Source organism: Poromitra crassiceps (assembly GCF_964638095.1).
Source record: "Poromitra crassiceps genome assembly, chromosome: 16".
Taxonomy (NCBI): domain Eukaryota; kingdom Metazoa; phylum Chordata; class Actinopteri; order Beryciformes; family Melamphaidae; genus Poromitra; species Poromitra crassiceps.
This window is the reverse complement of record NC_139645.1, coordinates 10,653,192-10,667,008: the sequence shown is the minus strand read 5'-3', so window position 1 is coordinate 10,667,008 and position 13,817 is coordinate 10,653,192. Positions and strand designations below refer to the sequence as shown.

Genomic DNA, 13,817 nt, shown 5'->3' with positions numbered 1-13,817 from the left:
GTTTGTCTTTTAGCTTTGATGTCCTGACTTTTCATAGGCCACATGCTGTACATAGGGTCAGAAATATACAGGGGTTCGGGTTGGGGGGAAATTAGTTAATTAGTTACCAAAACAGTGACAAAAAAATAATAACAATACAAAATGTCCCTGGTTTATTAGGAGTTCCCTTTTTTGCATTTAACTCTATTCCCACTTTTTTGTTGACTTGTCATATATTCACACATGCCACTTCTGTCCCCCAGCACATTCTGTGCAAGATTTATTTCTGTTTTCTTTCAGAAAACAACAGTATGCAGCCAATATTTTATTTTTCAATTTTTCAGAACACAAAAGAAACAAAAACCAACAAGCTCATACACAGGAAAAGAAAAGAAAGAAAAAACACATACATACTCTAGTCCAGGGGTCGGCAACCTTTTTGATATGAAGTGCCATTTTCAATTTTGCTTGTCAATCAGTGTGCCCACACCAAGATTAATGAATCGCACATCAACAATTTAACGTTATTCCTTCCAAAATCAGGACATTGAAGTATACACAGCACGAGCACGGTCCTTCTCTGTCTTGCTCGATGGCATTTTTCATCTGCTTTCTGCTGCCGGCAGAGCAGTCTTGTAAGAGAGTGGCATCTTACTGCTCTGCTGCTGCCATGGAAGGCAACCGATCAGAGGCAGAGAGTGAGTCACTCCGGTAAATATCCTAAATAACATGCTGCGCAATTGCAAATGGCTGTGAAGTAGGTAATTTGACAGGGCACTTCAACATTTCTACGAAAAATCTCAATTGCGCACTTATTGCTGCTGTGCGCTGCCGTGCCAGTGGTTAACCCTTCACGTGCCAGAGGTGGCACCCGTGCCATAGGTTGCTGACCCCTGCTCTAGTCTGTATTATCGACATTCCAATATTGCAGCGTGGTGCTACCAGCCGCGTGAGGTGCTTATGTGCTTGTAAGAGATGTTGTGCATGGGATCCCAATCCCATGCAAGGGCTCCACCACCGTCCATGAGACGTCAGCTGGGCGAGTCACTTGCTGCTCTTAACCTCGTCAAAGTAGACCAGAAACGGGTCCCAGATAGTTGAGAATCTTTAAGTGAGTTGGTTGCCTCCAGATGGTAGTGGATGTGTTTATATAGAGTCTCCTTCATATGTTTCTGAAGCAGAATATTCAGCCTGTTTACTGACTCTAGACTGCACTGTGTATTAAGATCAAAGCAGTAATGTAATACTATATATTTTTTTGCTTGACGTTGATGGCTACATTATGCTGGATAAACATAACTGAGATAATAAACACTGAACTTTCACCCATTTCTCCCTTCCGCTATGCTCTCCTCATGCTGTGATGATTTCAGGGCAGAAAAAACATTCGTTCACTCAAAGCAGCTGTTGGATCTGTGATTGACCACAAAGTGTGTTTTATTTTTAATTTTCCCTATTGAGGTTTATGTTGTTGTTGGAACTTTACCCGCGCATGTCAAGTCTACCTGTTCAGACTCAGTGAGTCAGATCACAGTCAGGACTTGCCCCTTAACTCATTGAATGCCAATGACGACAGCTGTCGTCAATTCAAATACTGACGTAGAGTGCCAATGACGACGGTTGTCGTCAATTGCGTTTTTTGACGGTGGGACGTGGATCAATCCCTGATACATCTCTGGTACAACTATTGTAGCTATTGGAGGTCTATAACCTATTTTACAGAACCCTTAGGTGGCGACAGTGCTCTCCACATAACAGAAAGGCAAGGAAAAAACAAAGAAGAAGTCGTTATGGAAACGGAAATCGCATCGCATCCGTATGCATCGATATGCTGAAGCACGTTACTGCAGCTGTGCCTGCAGCAGCCAATCTGCTCCCACAATTGAGCCGCTCCGTGTCGGTTGCGACAGCAAATCCGCACATCCACACAGTGGAGTTGTTATTATTCTCAACTGGAAGCATCGTTGCCGGTGACAAACACACGCGGAACGCTGTAAAAAAGCCTGGCTGTTCCGCACCCTTCACTGTGCGCACAGCAAACTCAGCAGAGAGCCACCACAGACAGGAGGAGGAGTGTGCAGTTGAGGCGGGGCGGGGCGGGGCGGGGCGGGGGGGGGGGGGGGGGGCACGCAGAGCAGCACACACACAACACCCAGACAGACCCAGGCAGCAGGACAGGATTGACAAACGCAAGCCAGAATATCCGATACCCACCAGCAGCAAATCAAAACCAGCAAGAAGCTGCAACCAGCAGCGCACGCAGGGGCCAGCGCTGCTGGTTGTAGCTAAAAATATTATTCTGCCAAACAAAATTCCCTGGCCTAAACTGTTTTATTGAAGGAAATTATTTTTGAGGTGTGACTACATTAGAAAAGATTAGCTTCAGAGTCAGTGATGTGCTTGAAATGATTAATTTCACAAAAGGCCAATTATCTCAGCTTCTAGAAAAAAATTGCTATTTTTGGATGAATCAAGCTATCTTCTCCGGCTCATAACTAAAGAACGGAAAATGGGATCAATAAACTTTTTTTTGCAGATGATAGAATAGAGTCTCATCGTTCTTTGTGCGTGTTCAGTGTTTACATAGTAATATCACACAATATTCTGTGGGCCTCGAGAAATCACTGAAAACGCTCTGAAACTCTGGCACTGGGAGCGTCCGTTCTCCAAAAGTGGCTGGCACTCAATGAGTTAAGACTGATTAAGGAAATGGCTCTTTGGTGTTTGTCATCCTGCTTAATGGGCTCCCTGATATCACAAGCCTTGTAATCAGGAGATTTCCGCACGGGCACAACCTGTAATTAAGGTAGAATGTCAAGTGTGAAGAAAAACCGCACTGCTGTCTTTCAAAATAAAAGCCTCTTAGGCCGACCCAATGCGGCTGTTTCACATTATAGAATTAGAGAATGGCCCTTTAAAGAGCATGGTGTGCAGGTTGGAAACCACATTGCATTGTGGGAGGGGTGTATAGCAATGGGATTTAGAGGGGAAACCATTGATTTAAATCACACATAGCTGCATCTAGACTGGTTTTTGTAAACTGCAGGGGGTGCTGTTCCTGAAATGGAACTGTACACCGTCGTGCACTACACTGACTGTACACACAGTCCACATTTAAAACTGGGTTGCTGTCCCTTTAAACTCCATGTGTCCATGAACCCTTAGCTTCTCACATGAATTTAAGGGGACATTCACACCAAAAGCGTTTTTTTCAGTCAGAACGCTATGAAAATCATGTTGAGAGCGCTTCCATTGTGCACAAAACACAGCGCACGGACTGAGTGTACAGATCAGAACACAACGACCACAAGGACGGTAGCCAGCTGGTTTTGTCTGTTTGATGTTGTTCGTTGTCAACATGAAAGCCAGATTATTGCCAATTCTGGCAGCAGCCGAGGTTGAAAATCCCTCGGGAGGAGAAAAGGTAGGTGGAGTGAAAAAAACGAGCAGGGCGCTTTTCCTCTAAATGTTCAACTTTTTTCAGCTTTAAAACGCCCACAGCGCTCCTCCAAAAACAACAGACGCCACCAGCGCTGAAACGCCAGGTGCGTTCATTAAAAGAGGAGCACGTTTAGCGCATCCTTACATAGATAATGAATTGCAGAAAGACGCTGGCAGCTCTAAAAACGCTTTTGGTGTGAATGTCCCCTCAGTCTGTCTGGACAAGAACATCAGACAGATACCGGTCTGTTCTGTCTGGCCAAGACCATCAGACAGATACCTGTCTGCTCTGTACATGGTATAACCCACACTGCCTCACTCTTTTCTTCACATATTCACCTTCTGTTTTCATTTGCCCTTCTGCTGGTCTCTGATCTTTTTTTCCAGCAAGATTTATGACGGTCAAAAATGTTGTGTTTTATTGCCACAGCAAGGACGCAAGAATCTGACGGACCTGCAACCACAACGAAAAATAATCTCATCTCTCTCTCTCTCTCTCTCTCTCTCTCTCTCTCTCCCTCCCTTTCTCTCTCTCTCTCTCTCTCTCTCTCTCTCTCCCTCTCTCTCTCCCTCCCTGTGCAGCCAGTCGGTGGTGATGGGAGATGATGGAGGACAAAGGCCCTCGCGTAGCGGACTACTTTGTGGTGGCGGGCCTGACGGACCCGTCCACGCCGCTGGACCAGGAGATCCACTTTGACGACGTGTGCCACCAGACGGCCAAGCCCAAGGCGCCCATCACCGACGTGGCGGTGGTGATCCGCTCGCTGGGGGAGGAGGTGCCGGCGGGCTACACCTGCATCGAGGCCACGCCCACCGGCCTGTCGGCGGACTTGAACAGCGGCGGCCTCATGGCGCCGCAGATCTTCCTGTGCTACAGGAGAGGCAGAGACAAGCCTCCGCTCACCGACCTGGGGTGAGGAAAAAAAAAGCGAACGGTGATATGGGCTCCAGTTTATTCTGCTCACACCGTCACAAGTGCTCCATCTGCTTTGGTTTCAGTATATCTGCTACAGCAGTTTTTGATATTGACGGTGCTTCTAGGCTGCACTCTCATACGGTTTCATACACACTCTGTTGACATAGTGACCGGCCGCCACTATCGGCTAACTGTATTGCAGGCTTAGCAGGACGTCCCACACCTGTCATCAGAGTAGCACCTCCCACCTTGTCTAGCGGTAACCCATTTGCATTCTGGGTGTTGTAGTAAACTGCCGGCTGCCCTTCTGACTTGTGATCAGTCGGCTAACAATAACATGGCGTCATGTTGTCGGGTAGAGCGAGCGCTTTCTAATATATATATACTGTATATATATATATGCATGTATGTATAGATATGTATGTATATATATATATATATAAGAAAGCGCTTGCTCTACCCGGCTCTACCCATTCTGCTTTGAAAAACAGTAGAATAGTCTGAAAATAGAGCCAATGTGCTCTTACAGCTGTTCCTCCCGATGCCGCGTCAACGTAACCCGCTGTGAACTGAAGGGAGACTCTCATCATCATCAGTGTGTGTGTGTGTGTGTGTGTCAGTAAGGTGTGACGGAGCACAGAGACCCTGACACTGCTGAGCGCCCTGCTTATCAGTGTGTGTGTGTGTGTGTCAGTACAGTAAGGTGTAACGGAGCAGACAGACCCTGACACTGCTGAGCGCCCTGCTTATCAGGCACTTACACAGGGCTTCAGTCAGCCTCCAGGCTGCCGACAGCTGAGAGCAGCATCACTCCACACACACTGCTACCACTAATGGAAAGCAGAGGGGTGTGTGTGTCATATCAGTCCCTTTATACCACCGCTGCAGTGTTGCTCAGACTACAAAGGGATTCATCCCCAAGATTTCAAGGAATCATCCGTCACATTTTCACACGAATGAATGCTGTGTTGCTACTATAGTGATAATCCATTTAATGATCACATAGATAAATGTTGTTTTGCTACAATGTGTCTGTCTGGTAGCTCTTTCCTGGGAAAAATGAAAATCGTCTGCCGCACAGGAAGTGATGTTTCCGGTTTGTTTGGAATAAACAGAAGAAGAAGAATTGGGTACTTAGCATGCTTCCGGTTTGTTTGGAATAAACAGAAGAAGAAGAATTGGGTACTTACTTAGCATTGAGCAGCAGCAGCCACCAGACAAACAAACCAGACAAACAACAGGCAGAGAAAAGGGGGAATCCGTGCTTCACTTGTTTGATAGACAGATCGACTGATCTCTGGGAATGAGGCAAAGGCAAAGCAACCAAAATGTCAAAATAAAATAGGATTTGGCTGTTAACCAATTTACATTCTGCTCTTTTCAGCTCTCAGGAAGTGCCACAGAATGTCTGTTGAGTGCCACTTTACCATACTTGAAGCACTAATGGAGGATAAGTGTGTGATAGAGGCACGGAGGGGGAATTTATAATCACGGCCACTTTCATGCACCGCCCTGTTGTTGGTGGTGTGTGTGTGTGTGTGTGTGTGTGCGCGCCCTTGTACTTTGCAATTCTGGTTCTGACATGATGTGACTGACAGACAGTGTACATGTAGACAGTATATGCCTCATGGGAATTGTGAGTGTCTGCGACGTTGGTGTTGAGCAAACTGTTCTGCTCAGTTCACTCCGTTATTTAAGCGTTGTCTCCTAAATGTAATACATGACGAAACGTGAGGTAATCACTATAGAAATGGCTGTTATGATTTCGATCACCACCAAGCTAACTCATTACCGTTGGTCAAATAATATTTCTACAAGCTTTTCTCTCATCAATGAAAGCACACTTGACTAATTGTTTTTGCAGCATTCATGCACAGCTAAAGTACCTATTTGAAATGGTCATACGTCGGCAAACTAACCACCATTTGGGTTATTGATCGGTCTCTGTACAGTGTTTCCCAAACTATGGGTCGGGGACCCAATTTGGGTCGCGGACCCGTGGCGGGTGGGTCGCCAACTGGTGGTCATGGCAACTCATTACTGTATGTTTTTTGTGAGTTTGAAATTTAGCCAAGATGAAAAAGTTTGGGAACCTCTGATCTAGGAATTTGTTTTTCAATGAATTGATTAATCATTAAGTCTATAAAATGACAAGAAAAATATATACAAATGCTCCTCAGCAGTTAAGTCAAGTCAAATTTATTTATATCACAAGCATGTTCTCAGGACTTTACTGTTTAGCTAGCTCTAACTAAACACACTGAGTCAGTGGTGAACATAATGATATAGGACATAGCATACAGAAAACACAGATCTTAGCGAGACAAACGATCTAGTGGCACCCCCACCAGCCTTAGACCCTAATTAGGGTTGGGTATTGGCAAGGATCTCACGATACGATACGTATCACGATACTTGGGTCACGGTACGATTGTATCACGATATATTGCGATGCGACACATATTGCGATATATTGCGATATTCTACAGAATTTACTCAAAATTAAATAATAGAGCTAAAGATACAACGCACTGTGTACCACCCAGGTAGTGTAATAATATGTACATCACTTTATACTCATAAGTTAGTGGACAAATTTAGTCAAAACTACTGAGTGTTGAGTGTTACTGAACGCATCGATATGGGAAATATCGATACAGTATCGATGAGGGGTGGGAATCACCAGATGCAGAGGCCTGGCATGGCATGGCCTGCATTTTTTTTTTTTTTTTTTTATTATATCGCGATACTTGGGGTCCAAGTATCGATACAGTATCGGGAAATAAAATATTGCGATATATTACCGTATCGATTATATTGCCCAGCCCTAACCCTAATGCACACGAGGAAAGACTCCAATAGAAAAGCCTTAGTAGGAAACCTAAGAAGAAAGCTTGGGTGGGCTGAACAGTGAGGCAAATAGGCTTAGCGTGCAGTAGATGCTGCTGGGCCAAACACTGACAGAGAGAGACAGACAAAAAGAAAGAGAAGTCAGCTTGCGGCGATGAGAAGGGGCTCAGGTCAGCGCTACACAATTCACAGAAATGAGGGCAGCAGTGGTCATTCAGCGTCCAGGTGGCAACAGAACACACAGGAGACAGTTACATGTGTGGGTGGGAGCAGCACCAAGTTCTCACAGCATAAAGTCTTTCTTCACATGACTCAGACTGACCAGCAGCCAGAAAACCCAAGTATTCATTTTTTAATGAGGTGAAACTGGGGAAACGATCAAGCTGTAACCAAAATGACTGAAACGATTAATCGATGAGCAACATTCTAATCGATTCATTTTCAGGCGATTGATTGATAGACGAATCATTTCCATACCTGCTGCCAACATTACGCCCCGACTGTGAACAAGAGGGAGATTGTCTGGGGTATCGGCAAATGCACCCTCGCCAAAATTGAGCCAACATTTGGAGTGTTATCTAGCCCCCTTCCCGGCAAGCTAGCATGACAGGGTTGATACCAATGGATGCTTTAGGTCTTCTAGTTTCAGAAGATACCAGAAACGTCACTCACAGTAAAACTAAGCCCTCTGAAAGACAGTAAACATACCGACATGTGTGCTACTGAGAAACGCCTTTGATTTGTATCACTATGAAATGGGGAAATTAACAGGAGAAATTATGAATGGGGAGCACAGCAGGAGAAAGGGATAAAAAAGTGAGTAGTACATGAGTATGTCATTTTGAATCTTGATTCCTTAAATTGAATGGTGCCGACTGTCGACTCACTGTCGCTGCCCTGACATTTGTCCTCTTTGTGTTTGTTGATAAGTGATTGTGATTGGCTGGGCTGCTGTGTGGCTCCTCCCCTCCCCCCAGGGTGCTGTACGAGTGGAAGGAGCGCCTGAAGCAGGGCTGCCACCTCATCCAGACCACGCCCTGCGGCCGGCCGGCCAGCATCAGCAGCACGTCGTCGCAGCGCATCTACATCACGTACCGCCGCGCGCCGGAGAGCCAGCCACACGCCGCGCTGGCCCTCACCGACATCTGCATCATCATCCCCGGCAAGGGAGAGACCCCGCCACACACCTTCTGCAAGGTGGACAAGAACCTCAACAGCAGCATGGTGAGGACAGGACCCTTTCTCTTCTCCAGTTCATGTTGAACCTTTACGCAGAAAGAAAAAAGAAAGTTATATACTGATGATGCACCTTGCATTTCTGTGCCCATAGAGACACGGCATGAAATAGGCCACGCCCATCACGGGGGAAAAGCCCCGTTCATTTCCACACACCAGCGTCGTTTTCCTTGAATTAAACATAGCTAAAAGCTGTTGTGCGGTGGGGCTGCGCAGACAATAAATGTAAAAAATCGCCAGTTAAAGTTTTGTGGTACTCCCGAGGAAAACGAGGAAGCCATTGAGAATTGGCGAGAAGAAAAATGTGGATGTTGCGGTCAATGAAGTAAGTTGGAGTGTTCATCTTCCGTATATACGATCTTTTGGTGCAACACGCAACCATGCACGCGACATAGGAGAACGCCAGGATTGGACGGGGGGTTTCTGTTTTCCCCCCGTTTTGGGCGTGGTTTCTGAATGATGACGCGCTCCACAGTGTCTCTATTTGGTTGTTTGTTATAGTTTTCTTCAACAAGCAGCCTTGATATTCCCAGCAGCTACAAAGGAGTTTGATATAAAAAAAACTATCAATCGGGCATCTGGGTAGTGCAGCGGTAGATTCCCTGCCTACCAGCATGAGGGTTGCAGGTTTGAGCCCCCGTGTTACCTCTGACTTGGTCGGGCGTCCATACAGGCACAGTCTGTGGGTCGGAAGACGGATTAAGGGTATGGTCGCTGCACTAGTGCCTCCTCTGGTCAGTCGCGGGGGGGGGAGGGGAACCCGGGGGAATAGCGTGATCCTCCCACGCGCTACATCCTGCCAGTGAAACCCACTCGCTGTCAGGTGAAAAGAAGCGGCTGGCGACTGCACGTGTGCATGTGCTAGTCAACAGCTCTCCCCAGATCGGCAGAAGGGGTGGAGCAAGGACCAGGACACCCTAGGGCAGTGATTCTCAAACTGTGGTACGTGGAGGTACTACAGGGGGTAGTTGAGAGAAAGGGGAAAATAGAAAAATAGAAGAATAAATCATTTCATAAATGAAACGTTAAAATAAATCTGCTCAGGAGGCACTAATTGAAACTTGTTCACCCCATTTCTTATTTTGGGGGTTATCATTCATTCATTGCGTCATGCTATAGTTTTCTCTTGCACTTTTCTAAGCAAAATGTTGGGTAAAGGGAGTACTTATGGCTCATTTCCACCACATATAACAGCACAGTACAGCTCTAGTCGACCTGGTCTTACTCGTCTCTACTTGATATAAACTCTGTTTCCATAGCAAGTTTACTCGCCTCCGCCCACACCTGGTCGTCATAGCGACCGCATATCTGCCCTCCGCCCATAGCCGAAGTAGGCTATAACGTATAATGTTAAAATTAAATCCATACACGGAACTTTTAAACTGGTTATGAAATACTGGTGCCTCTAAATGACCTACAGTGTACATGGGCAAATGTGGCAATCGGCCAGGAGAATGGATATCACTTTGTTGTTACTCAAACTCACATGCATGCACTGCACGGGGGACGGGAGTACGCTACGGGGAGAAGGGAAGCCGCTACCCCGGCGGCAACTCACCAGGCAAGAGCGCGGCTTCGCTAAACCCCCGCCTCCGGCCTAGCGGAGCCAACTACACAACTACAAAGGGCTTCCCAAGGAGCAGACTTTTTCTCTCTCAAAACAATTGAAAACCACCGTCATGTTAAAGCTGAGCAAGGAGATCGATTTTATTTCACCAGAGCCGAAGGCAGCAACAAAAAAGACTGATGGAAATAACAGAAGAGAAGGTAAGCCCCACTAAACTGGTATCCAGCATTGGCAGTAGATACAGTAAACACGATTCTGCCTGACCAACCAGTCGTCTGCAGTGTTTTCACGTCACGGTATGGTACCGGGTTCACAGCGCTGGAACCTCAACAAAGCAGGGACCAAAACTAGCACGACTCAACCCCGACTCAACCCGGGCTGTCCACGTTTTTGATCGGTGGAATGAGACCAGCGTTGGAAATGGGCCATAAAGGGCACTATTGAAGCCAAAAAAAGTTTGAGAACCACTGGCCTAGGCAATTGTCCAAGCACAATTGTGGAGGTAAACATCAGGTTTCTTCCCAGAGCCGCCATATTGCATCAAACAGACGTTCAACAAGCATACAGGGAGAGATCCATCATAGAGAATGAGAGAGAGCAGTTTCTACACCCACAGGAGAGAAGAGTGCCAAGACATATTCACAATCCACTATAGCCAGCTATATTATTTATATCCCCGTACAACAAACTTCCCTTCTCTGGGGATTGTTGCAAGGCATTCTGGGAAACATGGGAAATCACTAACTGCAGTAGAAGTAGACGAGGCAGGTAGAGGGATGACACTCAGCTCTACCCCCCCCCCCACACACACACACACACACACACACACACACAGACACACAAATTGAGGCCTGCAAGTCTCAAAGACATCGGTGCCTGGATGTTTGCCCACCACCTCAAGCTCAATCTTGGAAAGACAAATCTACGCTTCCTCCCAGGGAAAGACCGCCCTCTCACTGACCTCTCCTTCTCCATTGACCTCGGGTGATCCTGGACAACCATCTGTCCTGCTCTGCCTACATCGCAGTGACTACCCCCCCCCCCCTCCCTGTACAACATCCGCAAAATCCATCCTTTTCTTACGAGGGAAACGATGCAACTGTCAAACTCGCTGTTTTTTTGCAGACTCGTTACAGACAGAGCTACTGACGCCACGTTAATTTAATTTAGCTTCAAGTCTACTCTGGTCTGGTCTGGTCCAACAGGTAAATTAGCTAGTCTGGTCTCCACTAACGTTAGTGAAAGTGTTGTTATGAATGATATTAAACAACAACACAACACGAACGAACCATTTTTGTCTTCTTTGTCTTCAACACGTCAGTTTGTGCCGTTCACCGCCATTATAATGTGTGGACCCAGGGGTAACCGGAAGTAAATGTAAACATCCCCGCTGATTTGGTCTATTGGCAAGGACCTCACGATACGATACGTATCACGATACATGGGTCACGATACAATTGTATCACGATACATTGCGATACAATACATATTGCGATATATTGCAATACTCTATACATCATTTACTGAAAATTGAAAATTGAAAAATAGAGCTGAAAATACAACTCGCTGTGTACCACCCAGGTAGTGTAATAATATGTACATCACTTTATATTGATAACTTATTGCACAAATTGAGTCAAAACTCCTGAGTGTGTTGAGTGTCTTACTGAACGCACTGAAATAAAAAGTATTCTTATTGTGTCACTGCACAGACAGCTGTGCAAAAAATCGATATGGCGATATATCACGATATTTTTCTGAAATATCGATACAGTATTGTGGGAAAAAATATCACGATATATTGCCGTATCGATATGATTGCACAGCCCTAGTTCAAACCATCTCAAGTTTCTCACGTCACTCCCATCTTCTGGTCCCTTCACATAGTTTTTATTGGTGAAAAGCAAACTATAGACAAAATGCCAGGTTAACAGGTCACAATTTTTCACATTATTTCTCCACCCACCCGTGCACCCCCCCCACCCCCCCCCTGCACAACAATGACAACAACACACATTACAAAAAATAATAATACAAATACACGGTGACATTTTGAATGTTAGCAGGCTTTATTTCTTCACTGGAGCTTTGTCTGAAATTCAAAATGTCAATGTTTCTTTAATCAAAACCCTGAGCTCCTCAACTCAACACCACTCCACTGGCCCGACTCCATCAATCCTTCTCTGTTGAGTTTTAAATGAGTGATATGAGCCCCCACAGCTCTTTTCAGCTATATAAGATGACATTTTCCCCTCATAATACTGGCAAATTCTACTTCTCAAACTTTTCCTCAACTAAAGCATTTCATTAAGAACATGAAATCATAAGGTGGTGTTCTGGTCACCTCCAATTTACACATTTATGATTGAAAATGTCGAGGTAGCGGTAGATTCCCTGCCTACCAACATGAGGGTCGCAGGTTCGCGCCCCCGTGTTAGCTCCGGCTTGGACGGGCATCCATACAGGCACAATTGACTGTGTCTAGGGGTCGGAAGCCGGATTGGGGCAATGGATTGGGGGTATATGTCCCGGGCCGCTAGCACCTCCTCTGGTCGGTCGGGGCACCTGCCGCCTGTTCGGGGGCGGAAGGGAACCGGTGGGAATAGCGTGATCCTCCCACGTGCTACGTCCTGCCGGTGAAGCTCCCCGCTGTCAGGTGAAAAGAAGCGAATGGCAAACTCCGCATGCTCTCCCCAGATCGGCAGAGGGGGTGGAGGGCAGCAGGTGGAAAATTGGCCAAGTACAATTGGGGAGAAAATGGGGGAAGGGGGGGAATCAGAAAAAAGAAAAGGAAAATGTCAGATTTATTCAGAGAATAGCCTCTCTCTGTCTTTTGTGCTTAAATGCAAAATGGAAGTGAGCAGGGTGGAGAGTGGGAACTGGGAAGCGGTTAATCCTGTGCTGAAATAGGATTGCACTCACCTCTCCCATTCTCTGTTTCACTCACTTGTGTTTTTCCAACAGTGGAGAGACATGTGAGCCCCCGGGTGAGAAGCTCCAGCCGGCCAGTGCATCCAATTAATGGAAAGCTGTCCGAAAAGGACCTTCATGGCCTCGGGGCGTTTTTTTTTAACGGCGTGGCGTGGCGTGGCGTGGCGTGGCGTGGCGTGGCGTGGCGTGCGTGTGTTTGTGTTGTTTCAATCGTCTTTTTCTCGTCAATGAGATAACAGGCACCTGGTTTCCTCTTCAGCTAGGGCCTGTGTTGTAGTGAAATACCTCTGTGTCTACTCCCTGTTTCTTATTCTCCCCCCATGTCTCACACACACACACACACACACACGCACACACACACACGCACACGCACACACACACACACACACACACGCAGGCACACGCACACACACACACACACACATGCACACGCACACACACAACAGACTGCTGTTCTATAAAAGTCCTTGCTGTGTCAGCGCTCTCTGATTTTGTCATTGGGGGTAGAACAGGCAGGCGATCCCACTGAGAAACCTGTGTGTGTGTGTGTGTGTCTGACTGTGTGTGTGTGTGTGCGTGTGTGTGAGAGACTGTGTGTGTGTGTGCGTGTGTTTGTCTGTGTGTGAGACTGTGTGTGTGTGAGAGACTGTGTGTGTGCGTGTGTTTGTGTGTGTGAGAGACTGTGTGTGGTGTGCGTGTGTTTGTGTGTGTGTGTGTGTGTGTGTGTGTGGCTGCACACATGCATTTTAAAAGCTCTGTAAGCGAGTCAGGAAGTGAACCTGTGGGAGAGACAGAGCATGAGAGGAATGTGCAAAGACTTGAGGCAAAAGTAGGCTATTGTAGAATGTATAATACCCGACTAATGCCGTCACCGACCTCAGTGCTATGTTGACATTA

General features: G+C 46.5%; 1 protein-coding gene across 1 annotated transcript in view; it reads left to right on the top strand.

The window, feature by feature from the left end:
• The window catches only part of LOC310790869 (C-myc promoter-binding protein-like), a gene marked incomplete at its 3' end in the record, with an annotated part of 114,135 nt that overhangs the window by 38,528 nt on the left and 61,790 nt on the right, over positions 1 to 13,817 (top strand). Inside the window, exons 2-3 of the mRNA XM_083652575.1 lie at positions 4,003 to 4,333; positions 8,164 to 8,410. Coding sequence (XP_083508701.1) covers positions 4,023 to 4,333; positions 8,164 to 8,410 — 558 coding nt within the window. The 5' untranslated portion in view covers positions 4,003 to 4,022. The remainder of the gene's footprint in view (positions 1 to 4,002; positions 4,334 to 8,163; positions 8,411 to 13,817) is intronic.